A 15,449-nucleotide genomic window follows, 5' to 3' on the forward strand; every position below is an offset into this window, starting at 1 on the left:
GCTATGACAACAGAAAAAGGTGTTTTAGTAGAGAGATCAATATCAGGAGTAAACCTATTTGTTGTAATACATGTGCGTTCCCACCTACTCCCAGTGGCAATGACAATGCGACTGGGTAGAAGTGTGTCCCATTCCCGGCCATCTCTGCTCCATTTGAGCTGACTGAGACGGGCCCCAGACACCACAGAGACCTCATTCTCCACCTCTAGGTATGTAACAGCATCTGTGCCAACCTAAACATACACCGGTTAAAGATCCCATGAAATTCAAAAATTGGATTTCTATAAGCTTTGAGGCCATCTAAATGCTGGTGTACTTGTAAATTTATGTTAGTAAATGTATTATATTTTTATTAAAAAATATATTGCGATATTTGATTACATCGTCAACCCTCCTGCAGATGGACTGGTAAATATTCTTGCTTAATTGATTTTGCTTTTAAAATTGTATTCATTCTATGAAACTTGAAAAACTTACACCAAAGATTTTTCAAAATTTAAATTCCACTTCAAACTAAACAAAAAAAGCAATTAAAGTAACAAAGTGGTAAAAAATAAATAAATAAATTAATAACCACCTCCCCAAATCCAAACATTTAACAAGTATATTAAGTGAACCTCCAGAGTTGCATTCACAATGCATGTTAAGCGCGAACTGCTCCTTGGAAATAAAGCAAACTAAATTAGATGACAATATTCTTGCAAACTGTTTTCAGACGACTGAAAAGAGTGAGAACTTTACATGCACTTGTTCCACGAGACACGTTAGCGCTGCACACCTCTGAACAAACAGCGAATCAGACAAGCGCATCAATGGCTTTTCTGTTGTCTGTTCTTAAAAATATAATAAAGTGTGTGTCTTTGTGTGTAACAGCATTTGTTTTCATGCGTCACTCTGAGATGTTTTACAGGTCAACTGCCACAGTGGTGGTGGGTAGATAAGCAAATCCGCCCCTGCGCATGAAACACCCGCATTTGGTGGGTGCTAATTTAACACCCTGGGCCACTATTTAATATATTTAGCGACTTCCCAGAACCATTGTTTTGTCATTTCCCAATATTGTTGATCATTGTCTGTCAATTAGTGTTGCAGTCGGCATTGGGATATTTGTCTGATATCATCGATATCTGATTACATCGTCCTATCGTCCAGCCCTAATGTTCAATTTTACTCTTCCGGAAAAATTGGATCAAAAATATTAATGACACCATCTCCTCAAAAGTGTGTACACTTTTTTTTTCTATCCAATAAAATGCTCTCTAAAATCATAATGGCCCCTCCCCCAAAAAACACCTGCCACCGACTTGCAACAGCAAGTATCAAATCATGGTTTTGCCAGGTTGTGATGTAAATTAAAGGATACTGGCAATTTAAAAAAAAAAAATTTGTCAATTTGATTTACATTTATTTATTTTAGGGCTGTCACAATTAATATGTCCCCGGACAGTAATAAGGAATATTCCTAACATCAGAGCAATTCAAGCTTGAATGCCACCTGTTTTCAGGAGGGGGGAGTAAGCAAAACTCCAGCTGTATTGGCAACGCACAGCTGTGCGTTGACACCAGCTATATTACAAGATGAGGACGCGTTCTTGAGTTCAAACACAGCTGGACGGAGCGCAATTCCATATGCAGGGATCACGAGACGTGTTTTTCTAAGTTTCAAACTACTTTAACTTGACACAGCGACCTAAAAAAACGCGGCGTTTCCTACGCAACGCAACTAAAGTGCTCTAAAAGCATCCATCTGACGCATGTGTACATTGCCGAATCTTTAGAAAAGCCTTTATAATAAATATATTTCTGACAGATTGGTGAATTCAACTGCAAAACGATAGGCTTATGTTCAATTATATGGAAATAAATATATTGTCATTGGGAGGATTTTTCCCCTTTTTTTCTCCCAATTTGGAATGCCCAATTCCCAATGCGCTCTAAGCCCTCGTGGTCGCATAGTGATTCGCCTCAGTCGAATCCCAGTTGCCTCCACGTCTGAGACAGTCAACCCGCACATCTTATCACGTGGCTTGTTGAGCGCGTTGCCACGGAGACATAGCGCGTGCGGAGGCTTCACACCATCCACCGCAGCAACCACGCTCAATTCACCATGCGCCCCACCGAGAACAAATCACATTATAGCGACCATGAGGAGATTACCCCCTGTGACTCTACCCTCCCTAGCAATCAGGCCGATTTGGTTGCTTAGGAGACCTGGCTGGAGTCACTCAGCACGCCCTGGGATTCGAACTAGCGAACTCCAGGGGTGGTAGCCAGCGTATTTTACCACTGAGCTACCCAGGCCCCTCACTTTTTATATTGTCTTATCAATGCTTTACTTGTCTGGCAAGGTAATGTAATGCATTTTAATTATCATATTTATTATTTTTATAATTATATATTAGATTTATAATTATTTGATCGTTATACATTGAATTTTCATTCGAGAGGCTTTCTCAGCTAATATTTATATATGCGATTAATTAATCGCCATCCCATGCAATTAATTTGATTTTTAAAACATTATCGATTCACAGCCCTAATTTATTTATATAGCACTTTTTACTTTTGTACTAAAGCAATATGTCCTGCCCCAACTTCGTCCTTTTAATAGGAAATATCAACAAAATGTGAACGTCAAACCATTTATTAACAGGTTTCATTGATACCTTATTTTGCTTTTATTGTTAGCACTTTAATGTTTTAAAACTTTTTCTACCGAAGTAATTAACCTGACACGTCTTTTATCTGGAGTTGCCATTGTATCAGCGCTCTGTTTATGTTATATTGTATTGCCATTCTTTTTGATTTAGTACTTGACCTGTATTGCAAGCTATCTGAATACACAATATGCTCTGCCAAGGGCACAAATGTAAATGCAGGATTGATATCTTGGGTGTAGGGAGTTTTGCAGCTTTGCATTTGTGTGTGTGTGTGTGTGTGTGTTATGGACCATGTGTCATACCTGAGTGCTGAATGATTTCTGGATTGATGGGGTGGGAAGTTTTAATGCCACAACAGGTGTTGCTAATCGAACTGGCTCCTTTTCCACTGAAAATGAAGTCTACAAAATGTGAACAGACCAGTAAACAAAATAAGCAATAATAATACAAGAAAGAGACTGAAATAAGATTCTTAACTTCTAACTGCCTAATTGCTTCACAGAATCATTGATTCAAGCGCTAACAAACACTAAAATTTACAAAATAACACATCTGCATGCCTTTAAACATTCTCAGGGCCCCATGTTTGCATTTGTCATGTACTTATATAAAAAAATAAATAAATAAAAGAAGGAATAAAGGAAGTACAATGAAGGAAATGCCACCTGTGGGAAGGGCTGTGATACGGGCATCATCATTTTGGCATCTTTCCTTGGCCTTCCCTTCTTTCTCTTCTCTACCACCTCTCCTCCCTCCATCTCTACCTTCCTCTTAGCCATCGAGAGTGATTTCACCATGATTTTGTCCTCACTGTCACTACTGGTCTCATCTTTCCCTCTAGGCTCCTTCACAGAGCTGTTGTCTTTTACCCTAAAGAAGTACAAAACAACTACGAATCAATTAAGAATCAAAACATCCTACAGAATGGATTCTTACAACAGAGAAAAACACCATGTCAAATGTATTTATATAGCACAATTTAATACAACAGTGGCTGACCAATGTGCTGTGCAAGATCAAGTATAAAAGAGAAAAAAGGAACATGCAAAAAGGAAAAACAATATATCACATGTGTCTAAAATACTTTATTACCTGTCAAGTGGGGTGATGCCCACAGTTGGTGGTACGCTAGTGACCCCTGGTGTGGCCTTTGACCTCTCAGTGAATCGTGAGTCCAGTGCTTTCATTGGCTCGATCTTGGAGGCGGATGTCAACAGCAGATTAGATTTCATACCAACTGAGTTTATAGGTGGAGCTCCACTGAAAGAGAATGACCAGAGATAGTAGAAAAAAATTAACAAAACCTGCTGCCACAATGCTAGGGTACTGATATCAATCACATTTCCAGTGGGTCAGTAGTTTACATACACTTTGTTAGTATTTGGTAGCATTGCCTCTAAATTATCTAACTTGGGTCGAACGTTTTGGGTAGCCTTCCAAAAGCTTCTCACAATAAGTTGCTGGAATTTTGGTCCATTCCTCCAGACAGAACTGGTGTAACCAAGTCAGGTTTGTAGGCCTCCTTGCTTGCACATACTTTTTCAGTTCTGCCCACAAATTTTCTATCGGATTGAGGTAAGGCTTTGTGATGGCCACTCCAATACTTTGACTTTGTTGTCCTTAAGCCATTTTCCACAGCTTTGGAGGTATGCTTGGGGTCCATTTGGAATACCCATTTGCGACCGAGCTTTAACTTCCTGGCTGATGTCTTGAGATGTTGCTTCAATATATCCACATAATTTTCCTTCCTCATGATGCCATCTATTTTGTGAAGTGCACCAGTCCCTCCTGCAGCAAAACACCCCTACAACATGATGCTGCCATCCCTATGCTTCACGGTTGGGGTGGTGTTCTTCGGCTTGCAAGCCTCACCCTTTTCCCTCAAAACATAATGATGGTCATTATGGCCAAACATTTCAATTTTTGTTTCATCAGACCAGAGGAAATTTCTCCAGAAAGTAAGATCTTTGTTTCCATGTGCACTTGCAAACAGTAGTCTGGCTTTTTTATGGCGGTTTTGGAGCACTGGCTTCTTCTTTGCTGAGCAGCCTTTCAGGTTATGTCGATATAGGACTCGTTTTACTGTGGATATAGATACTTGTCTACCCGTTTCCTCCAGCACCTTCACAAGGTCCTTTGCTGTAATTGATTCTGGGATTGATTTGCACTTTTCGCACCAAACTATGTTCATCTCTAGGAGACAGAATGTGTCTCCTTCCTGAGCGGTATGATGGCTGCATGGTCCCATGGTGTTTATACTTGCATACTATTGTTTGTACAGATGAACGTGGTACCTTCAGGCGTATGAAACTGCTCCCAAGGATAAGCCAGACTTGTGAAGGTCCACAATTTTTTTTCTGGGGTCTTGGCTGATTTCTTTTGATTTTCCCATGATGTCAAGCAAAGAGGCACTGAGTTTGAAAGTAGGCCTTAAAATACATCCACGGGTACACCCCCAATTGACTCCAATTAACCAATTAGCCTATCAGAAGCTAATTGCCTAAAGGTTTGACATCAGTTTCTGGAATTTTCCAAGCTGCTTAAAGGCACAATTAACTTAGTGTATGTAAACTTCTGACCCACTGGAATTGTGATATAGTCAATTAAAAGTGAAACAATCTGTTTGTAAACAATTGTTGGAAAAATTACTTGTGTCATGCACAAAGTAGATGTCCTAAATGACTTGCCAAACTATAGTTTGCTAATATGAAATCTGTGGAGCGGTTACAAAATGAGTTTAATGACTTCAATCTAAGTGTATGTAAACTTCTGACTTCAACTGTAATTCGATCGGGACATGACGTAGGCCAGATTTGAACCTGTGTATCCCACATGAGCACCATAGCTCAACATGTCAGAAGCATGTGCACTAACCACTAGGCCACAGCACAGATCAAAGACTCTAATCTTAATATATAGCAACATATCAGACCTATTTAGGACTGGGCAAAAATATTTTCCGATGCATCGTGATCTTTATTTGAACAACCTCGATGTCGATTCCTAAATCCAAAAATCGATCTTTTACTAAATGCGCAACTCTCTACAATGCAAGTAAATCTCTCGTATATGACACCAAATTTCGTGCTATGCGACTAAAAATGTCTGTGATGAGCCACTAATTGTTCAGATTTCACTCAACACCGATTAAGTACTATATTGGCTAAGAACTTCAGCATCCTTTCACTGTGTGTTGAGAGTTAAAGTTTGATTAATGTTCAAAGACGAGATCCACACAATCCATTTGTCATTAAAAAATTTGTATTTAACATCCTTTCTGTTCTTTACATCAAAAACATCAAAACAAACATTTAATTCTAATCACGAATAGCATGGATGAGGTTAAGAGGCCATTAGAGTCCTCTCTCTTTAATATGCGCTCATTTACAGATGCTCAAAACAGCCTGTTTTCTTAAAGAGACAGTACTGACTTTTAGCACGTGTTCTACAAATCAATGTAAATACTTGAAAATAGGCAAAAATAATCAAATCATCATAATATATCTATTGATGGAATACATGGATTTGTATGTTTTTAAAAAGCTAAAATGTGACAAGTCATAAAAAACAAAATAAGATTTGTAAAATTTATATTTTCATAATGTACCTACTTAGAAGGTCCCCTGTATAATTAGCTGCATTATAAATCAATATCAAATCAGAATAGAATCAAGAGCCTGTGAACTGGAATTTACTCAGAAAATCTGTATCAATAACCAGCCCTAAACCTTTTGTAATTATTATTAATTCGAGGTCGACTGATTTATCCTTTTAATCGCTTAACTACAAAAACCAATGATGATAGTGTTTTCCCCACGGGTGGTGTGCTAGACTATTGCAGCCTCTGGAGGTGAAATGAAAACAGAAAATTTCAACACATTCAGTATATCGATTTTAAAAATGATCGGCCGATTATTAGGTTATCAGCTTTCTTCTGACACCTTAGTTATCGGTATCGGTAAAATCCAATATCGGATGACTTCTAATATTCATGTTTTTGAACATTATATACAGTATAAAACCACACCTTTTATAAATATGATTTACATCACTACACTTCTACATGTACATACTTACCCATCCTTATTCTCTTCGGTAGTTTTGTTGGGAGAGGTGGTAGAGGGGTCGTGGGAGGGTCGTAGGCCCAATGAGTTGGCCGTGCTGGAATCAGAAGATATCTGAGGGGTCAGCTGGGTCGACGCAGACGACCCCGGCAAGATCGGCACGCTGTTAAACAATGCTGGCGAGAAATCCCTGGATAAAACAAAGTGAAATGTAAACACTTACATACAGCGTTAAAGGTAAGCGGTAATTCTAGCTATGTTGTTGTATGTGTTTGTTACCCTGTGTCGAGCTGTGCGATACAGAGGGGTGTGATTCTTCGCCTCCCGTCCGCAGTTCTGGTCTCGACCTGCTTTTTTAAGAGGTTCTGTCCAATCAAAGCAAAAGTCTTTTAGTGATTTGATTAACAAAGCAAACAAAGTGAAATATACATACCTGTCACTCGCTCTCTCTCTCATGTTACATATAAACATACATTTGTTACTCGGTGACTTGAAAGTCATGTAATGTGTATGCAAATTATTAAATATTTCACTACATCCTATGTAGTGTGTGTGTTGCTATTCCATATACTTTCATCTAACCTTTCTGATGTCCTCCAGGGACTCTCCGTTGAGCACATTAGTGAGTTTGGGCGTCTGGGTCTCAGGACCGCATCCCTGGGCTTCATTAATATTCTGGTTCCCCTGGCGCTCCTGTTGGTACTTGAGCATTTCTGGGTTCTCAATGATTGTGCTGGAAAGCTGTGACTCCATAGTGATGGCCAGACTCTTTCCATAGATGTTCTGATGAATAGTGTTCTGCAGTGAGACATAGAAAGAGAAAGATTAAGGAAATCTGGAGTGTGCAATGCCCTTTCAGGTACCAGCCCAAATCTTTAACCACAAATGTTTGTGTCTCTTGTGTGCACATCTACCTTTTCCTCTTCATTCAGTGGATCTCCCAACTCATCCTGAGAAAAGTCCAGGAAGGCAACAGTTCCATCCATGGAGCACACCAAGAGTCCAAGCCCATTTAGAGTCCTGACGGATACAATCAGTTCATAATAAGTTCAGCGTCATCAAATGGATGTAATTATTACCACACTACAGAGTTAATAGTGCTTTACAAAGCTTGGAAAATAGAAATACTGATGTCTTACCATGTAATGTCCATGATGGACTTATCGAAAAGGTCATGAATGACCACCAGAGGACGTTTGAGTGAGGTGAGCTGAAAAACAACAGCAAAAAACCTTCAAGAAGTGTAATCTCAACATTCAGAATTTACACTCTTTCATTGTGTACAATCCATGATTGCAATGATGCAACAGGTTACTAAGCAATTTCAATCAAGGTGAAAAACTATATGAACAAAATCACAAACAATTAATGTTTAATATACAGCTTTACACTCACCGACCACTTTATTAGGAACACCCTTACACCTATTTATTTATGCTATTATCTAATCAGCTAATCCTGTGGCAGCAGTGCAATGCATCATGTATCATGCAGATGCGGGTCAGGAGCTTCTGCTAATGTACACATCAACCATCAAAATAGGGAAAAATGTGATCTCAGTGATTTCGACTGTGGCATGATTGTTGGTGCCAGACGGGCTGGTTTGAGAATTTCTGTAACTGCTGATCTGCTTGGATTTTCACTAGGGCTGGGTATTGATACAGATTTCCCGATTCAATCCGATTCCGATTCACAAGCTCTCGATTTGATTCGATTCCAATTTTGATTCAATTCAATATCGAATCATATGGGTTTATTTCAGTTGTAATGTCCCATTTGCTTACATAGATAATTTATTTTATATCTAATGCTGTTAATTATACAGGGGACGTTTTAACTAGGTACATTAGGAAAATATAGATTTTACTAATATTATTTTATTAATTTTTCATCATTTTGGCTTTTTAAAAATGAACAAATCAGTCTATTCAATCAATAAATAAGATATTATATTTCCTATACAATTTTTGTTAAATATTTATTGTTCAATTGCATAATTTTTACTATTTACAAGTATTTACATTGATTTGTTGAACACGTGCTAAAACCGGTACTGTTTCTTTAACCAAAAAAACGGCATTTCTGTAAACAGCGCCTTTAAATGAGCGCATGTTAACTAGAGAGGACTCGAATGTCAAATGTGAGTGAATTCCTCTCATTGTAGTCGAGGTTGCGCATTTAGTGAAAGATTGATTTTAGGATTTAAGAATCGATATCGTTCAAATGAAGATTGCAATTAATCGGAAGAACAATATTTTTACCCACCCCTAATTTTCACACACAACAGTCTCTATAGTTTACTCAGAATGGTGCCAAAAACAAAAAAACATCTAGTGAGTGTCAGTTCTGCGAAATGAAATATCTTGTTGATGAGAGAGGTCAACGGAGAATGGCCAGACTGGTTTGAGCTGACAGAAAGGCTACGGTAACTCAGATAACTACTCTGTACAACTGTAGTGAGAAGAATAGCATCTCAGAATGCACAACACGTCGAACCATGAGGCAGATGGACTACAGCAGTAGAAGACCACAACAGGCATTTTATTAGGACCATAGTGTTCCATAGTGTAAAGTGAGTTACCTTTCTCGATTTGTAAGGACAAAATCTCTGATTAACATGGAAGACATTGTCACTTATTACATACTGTATGTAGAGGTTTCATCAGATGACCATCTGTTAGACCTATCATTTGATATAAAGGCACACAAGACACCACATGACCACAAAAATCAATCAGAGAATGAGGCCTATTTCACCACTGTTCCCCAGTAGTGGAATACGCTTCTAACCCCCACCCTATCTGTTGAAACCTTTAAAACCTTTTCAACAAAATCTCTCTGTGTCGGTTTCTTTCTTCTGTGTTTTTCTTCAGCTTTTCTTTACTACTCCAACTACGATTAGAACTTGGCAGTGCAATACTGGGGATATTGTTGGCTTTTGTATGACAAACTGCTTATGTTCCTCCTTTTGTAAATCACTTTGGACAAAAGCATATGCTTATTGGCTAAATGTTATGTAAAATGTAAATGTAAATGACTTATGAATAAAATAAAGGCCTGGTAAGGAAAAGTGTCATACCCATACAGAGAGCGAGCGGTCCTTACTGCCCACAGCACAGCAGCAGTACGGGCAGCTGGGTTTGGGCGTGCTGCCGTTCTTCTGTTTCTTCTTAAAGATCTTAGGGTTAAACTTCTGAGAGAAACAAATCAAATCAAAGAGCTTATTCACTTATCAGAAACTTGAAAAAAAGAGATTTTATTGCATGCCAAGCTACAAAAAGTCAAAGGTGACAGGTTTGTGCCAACACTAACCACCACAGTAACAGCTTTTCGATGACCCACGAAGTCCATATTTGTTTTCCAGCCATCACGTTCAATGATCTGAGCTGTGGGCCCAGAATTATTCATGGCGTGGGCTGAGACCAGGTACTGACCGTCTGGAGACCAGCTCAGCCTCAGGACATGTGTGGTGCCACCACACTAAACAAAAGCAAGAAAAAAGAAAAAGAAAAAGGGAGAGATTACAGGGTCAGGCACATGTAAACAATTCAAAGTAAGCCAAAAAAAACACACTAAATGATAATAAGATCACAAACTCGAAATTCTAGCCAACAGAATGTGAACAGATCAAGTTTGGAGAGTGGTGTGGTCCTACCTCATTGAAAGGTTTGGTGATGTTGGTCTCCAGTTGCCAGTCCATGGTCCTCCAGACCTTCAGGCTGTGGTCGTCTGCCTGGGAGGCGATGTATTTGCCCACGGGGTCCCACGTTAGGCCTTTCACTAGCCCTGTGTGTCCCTTTAAAGTCGTCACGATCTCTGTGGTACAATCAAACACACAATCTTTGATGCTGGGGATGCAGCTATGGAGAAATAATTTAGAGCTGCCAGTGTATATCAATTAGAGCCGTCAAAATTAACGAGTTAACGTATGCGATTAGTTTAAAATGTTTAACGCGTTACGTTTTCTAAATTGCATGGCCCGCTGGAGTAAACCATTTCCCCGTCGTCGCGTTTCAGACAATTCGGATGAAGTATCATTACAGTGCCACCGCTAAAACCAAATCAAGACATTCTCTGCAAGCAGTTTTTCATTTGGAGTTCAAAGAGGCAAATCATCTAAATGCGGCTTCACGATTGCTGTAGCAAAATGTATAGCCACTATTTATAATGTGGAGGATGAGGGTTTAAGAGATTTAATGCCCATTGCAAAATATGCAAACTACATGGACTCAATATTTCAATTACTCAACCTCCCACTTAGACTTTGGGAAACGTTTAATGTTATTTAAATTGGTGCTATTTTAGTGCATTTCTGTCCTTATATTGTGGAATACTTTGTTTTAAAAAATGTTAATAAAACAATATTGTTAAATATTGTTTTTGCTTTCTTTCCTAAGTAGTAACTAAATGCATTTGTACATATAGAGTCAAATTTTAGTACTTTCAAAATCTGTGATTCATTGCGATTAAATAAAAATAAGAAAATCATGTGATTAATCGAGATTAAATATTTTAAATCAACTGACAGCACTAATATTAATGTAGATCTTCGTCATAACTCGACCTCTGTAAAATGCCCTAACAAAACTTCCATTCTAAACCCTTAAAAACAAACTTTTTAAAACATCTTTAAAACTTAAACAACTAATCTTTAACTCTTGGCCCACCTGGGAATTTTCGGGCATTCCAGATGACGATGGTGTTATCCACACTGCACGACGCGAGCCAGACATCATGAGGCGACCAGGCGACGTCCATTACATCTGAAATCACATTTAAACAAAATAACACGTGCATCACACAATGCCAAAAAATGATGACAAAAGCCACATGGGCAACATTTGTTTCTTACCTCCTGTGTGGTTCCTCAGAATGGTGACACACCTCCACTGTTCCACATTAGCCAGTTTACTGCTAGATCCAAACACTGTGCTTGGACCTATGAAACTGTTTAACAAAAGAGATAGCACATAATGCCTCAAAGGTCTGTCTGTGAATGAGAGTATATATTGTGTATTTTCGTGTCGCATAAACAAAATAAAGACTAGTCTGAGTCCTGAAGTATGCAAAAAACTTGATGCAGAATTAAGTAAAAAGAGTGATACACATAATTTGTTAGTTTAACTCACGCAGCTCTCTTCCACACCATGACGAGTTTGTCATCACCTCCTGACGCCAGATACAAGCCATTATTTGACCAGCGCACACAATTCACACAAGCTGAAATGCACAAAATTACATAAACATTCGATTAGATGCTGAATATTCAACAGTGTCACACATTCTGTCTCACATTCTGGAAATGCAGTTCATTCCTGGTGACGCATTTGCAAAGGAGTTTGAAATGCATTTAAATCAAGAGAAATAATAATCTACAACAATGGCTTTGAATTATTCTTTTAAAGGGATAGTTCACCCCAAAATTAAAATTCTCTTATAATTTACTCACCCTCATGTCATCCAAGATGTGTATGTTTTTCTTTCTTTTTCTTTTTTTTATTGCTGAACACAAAGATTTTTTATTTCACCTCTGTAGGTCCATACAATGCAACTGAATGGTGGCCAGAACTCTGAAGCTCCAAAATGCACATAAAGGCAGCATAAAAGTAATCCATATGACTCCAGTGTTTTAATCCATATCTTCAGAAGTGATATGATAGGTGTGGATGAGAAACAGATCAATATTTATGTCCTATTTTCCTATAAACTCTCCTCCCTGCCCAATCAGTGGTGATATGCATGAAGAATGCGAATCGACAAAAACAAAAGAAGAATGTGAAAGTGGAGATTGATAGTAAACAAGGACTAAAAATATTGATCTGTTTCTCACCCAGACCTATCAAATCGCTTCAGAAGACATGAATTTAACCATTAATTCAACCTTAATGTGCATTTGGAGCTAAAAAGTTTTTGTCACCATCCACTTGCATTGTGAGGACCTACTGAGCTGAAATAGTCTTCTAGTTCTAAAAATCTTTGTGTTCTGCAGATGAAAGAAAGTCATACACGTATGGGATGGCATGAGGGTGAGTAAATCATGAGATCATTTTTATTTTTGGGTGAACTATGCCTTTAATTTCCATGACTTTTTCAGTTGTGTGTGATTTCTGAAAACGTATATTTTTCTATTCAGTTTGATTCAGGCCGATTCAGTAATGAATCTTCAGATCGATTTATAAAAACTTTTGACAAATTAATGAGAAAAAAAAAAGAAAAAAAAAAAGGAGGATTCGCTCACAAATTGGACTTCACTCTGGCTTGTGAGCTAGTTTTACACTACACTCTATCCAAGAAAAATATTTAGAGGAAATATTTTACAACAGAGTGTAACTAGAAAAAATTATATTAACTAGAGAAATTTCCATGACTTTTAAGATTCTGTTCATTTTCATGACTTTGAGGCCTAAAGAAAAAAAACTATTTTAAACTTCCCTAATATTTCCAGGTTTTCCAAGATCATGGAAACCTTGACTATTGTGAGAACAATAATCCTCCTCAAACTTTATTTACAGAATCACTTCATATATATTATTCCATTAAGAGACAAGTGAAGATTAAATCAACTTGATGGAATTTTTTCCCTGTATTTTCATAGATACAGGTGAAATGTGAAAGGAAGTATCAGGTAATACCTAAGTGATTGTCCATCTGGCAAAGCAGCTTGGGAATATTTTCATTCTTCTCTTCCTCCTCTCTGAGAACTGGGGCCATGTTCCAGATGACCACCTTCCCAGAGTCCTCACCTGTCAATCACAATTTTTCAAAAATTCTCAATTTGACAACTCTAAATGAGGATTAAACATGGGTTTCATAATTTGTTTTCAAAATCAAAGCCTAATTTCCATGTTGTAGCATAATTATGCTAAAGATTGACGGAAGATCTTAGAGCACTAGAATTTAAAAGTTCACCTTGGCCACCTGTAGCAAACTTAGTTCCATCTGGATGGATATCAACTGAGAATATTGGTTTACCTAAAAAAAAAAAATAATAATAAAGAAAGAAAAATAAAGAAAAAGAGAGAAGTTTATACAGTTTATCCATAAAGAGAACTGAGTTAGTTTACCATTATCAGAGTAAATATGACAATACCCAAGAACACATGAGCCTGAAAAAACACAATTAAATTAATCAAACTGAGAGAAATACATCATGTAACAGGATTCCATAGTAGTTTAAGAATAAAATACAAATGAGGTCACATTAACAACAAACCTCTTAACAAGCCTTGTACACAAGTAAACAATGCCACACGTTTGATTATAATCCATCTCTTAAATGACACAAATTACTTTCAATTTTAACTGTGAAACAATTTAGCCTTTCAACCTATCAGCCCCAGCTTCATCGACCCATGTATGCCTGTCTTTTGCAACTTCAAAATGGGTGGTGTGCACATCATGCAATTCAAGGATGGCTTCCTAAAAATCAGCCAAACTCAAAAATACCCAGTTATTTCTATTCTTTAGCGCCAAAATGTGCATCAGCGTACGAAAGAGCCCTGCAGAAGAGACCCGATCAGCCTCTACATGACAAAAGCGCAAGTTGAAGCCCCGGATTCCTGCACAAATGCACACAAATACACACACACACACACACACACACACACACACACACACACACACACACACACACACACACACACACACAATCGGGCTACTGTGGAACTCACCATTGTGACTGACCCAACTCGGCTTCAACAGCTTCATCTCCAGGCTGATCAATTGTAAAACTGCCCTTTGCGACCGCCCGCGATCTCCTTCTTTGCTTCCGAGGGGAATCCTGCCCGCCCGGCCTCTTAAGTGCTGCGGCTCATCCGTTACTTTGTTGCTCAGTTGAACTTCATTTCTGTCTCTCTTTCTCTCTCTCTCTCTCTCTCTCGCTCTCTCTCTCCCTGTGTGTCCGTCTCTCTCTCATCACCCTCCGAGCGTGAAGCAGCAGCAACTGAACTCACGCCGGAAGTTCGCCGTCTCCTCCGAAGTTCCCTTGGAAACACAAAATGAACTTGTTTGTTCCTTGTTTACGTGCATTAATTTAGCGGAGGCTTTTTTCCAAAGCGACTTGAACCTGGAAGTTGTGAAGAAAAAAAAAACAAAAAAAACACACTTGACAAATAATATCCACAATGGTACAAAGCTCAAGCAGAAGTCACTAATAAAAAAAAGCATGTACCTAAAGTACCTTGGAGTATTTGTACATGTATTGATAGCGTACGATGTGATGTACCATCATTCATTGCCATACGTACCTAACTGTCAATTCCATTTAGTAATATTTATTGGCAGAATAAATCAAATAATCCACGTGCAGCAATGACAGCTTTGCAGATCCTTGGCAATCTAGCTGTCAGTTTGTCCAGATACTCAGGTGACATTTCACCCCACATGTCTTCTTGGGCACTTCTCACGCACCTTACAGTCTAGCTGATCCCACAAAAGCTCAATATAACACCCTTTTCCAGTTATCTGTTGGCCAGTGTCTGTATTTCTTTGCCCACTCTGACCTTTTTTTTTTTTTTTTCTGTTTCAAAAGTGGCTTTTTCTTTGCAATTCTTCCCATAAGGCCTGCACCCCTGAGTCTTCTTTTTACTGTTGTACATGAAACTGGTGTTGAATTATTTTCATTGAAATCTGCTATCTGATATCTGAATAACAATAATTGGCTTAGAGAGGACCTGAGAGAGATCCATCTGTAGACAGGGTTGGGGAGTAACGGAATACATGTAAC

At 38.4% G+C, this 15,449-nt stretch overlaps 1 protein-coding gene across 1 annotated transcript in view; it reads right to left on the reverse strand.

Annotated features, from left to right (window-relative positions):
- LOC127439949 (protein HIRA) overlaps nt 1-14,683 on the reverse strand; it is a 19,898-nt gene extending 5,215 nt beyond the window's left edge. Inside the window, exons 1-19 of the mRNA XM_051696254.1 lie at nt 14,395-14,683; nt 13,634-13,696; nt 13,357-13,467; nt 11,854-11,944; nt 11,577-11,671; nt 11,392-11,487; nt 10,380-10,540; nt 10,037-10,204; nt 9,804-9,917; nt 7,864-7,934; nt 7,639-7,744; nt 7,307-7,522; nt 7,004-7,089; nt 6,738-6,914; nt 3,753-3,920; nt 3,326-3,530; nt 2,963-3,061; nt 85-233; nt 1 (exon numbers count right to left, since the gene is read on the reverse strand). The exon at nt 1 is cut by the window's left edge and continues 161 nt beyond it. Coding sequence (XP_051552214.1) covers nt 1; nt 85-233; nt 2,963-3,061; nt 3,326-3,530; nt 3,753-3,920; nt 6,738-6,914; nt 7,004-7,089; nt 7,307-7,522; nt 7,639-7,744; nt 7,864-7,934; nt 9,804-9,917; nt 10,037-10,204; nt 10,380-10,540; nt 11,392-11,487; nt 11,577-11,671; nt 11,854-11,944; nt 13,357-13,467; nt 13,634-13,696; nt 14,395-14,431 — 2,214 coding nt within the window. The 5' untranslated portion in view covers nt 14,432-14,683. The remainder of the gene's footprint in view (nt 2-84; nt 234-2,962; nt 3,062-3,325; nt 3,531-3,752; nt 3,921-6,737; nt 6,915-7,003; nt 7,090-7,306; nt 7,523-7,638; nt 7,745-7,863; nt 7,935-9,803; nt 9,918-10,036; nt 10,205-10,379; nt 10,541-11,391; nt 11,488-11,576; nt 11,672-11,853; nt 11,945-13,356; nt 13,468-13,633; nt 13,697-14,394) is intronic.
- Nucleotides 14,684-15,449: the final 766 nt, after the last annotated feature.

Source organism: Myxocyprinus asiaticus, chromosome 4, assembly GCF_019703515.2.
Source record: "Myxocyprinus asiaticus isolate MX2 ecotype Aquarium Trade chromosome 4, UBuf_Myxa_2, whole genome shotgun sequence".
Classification (NCBI taxonomy): Eukaryota; Metazoa; Chordata; class Actinopteri; order Cypriniformes; family Catostomidae; genus Myxocyprinus; species Myxocyprinus asiaticus.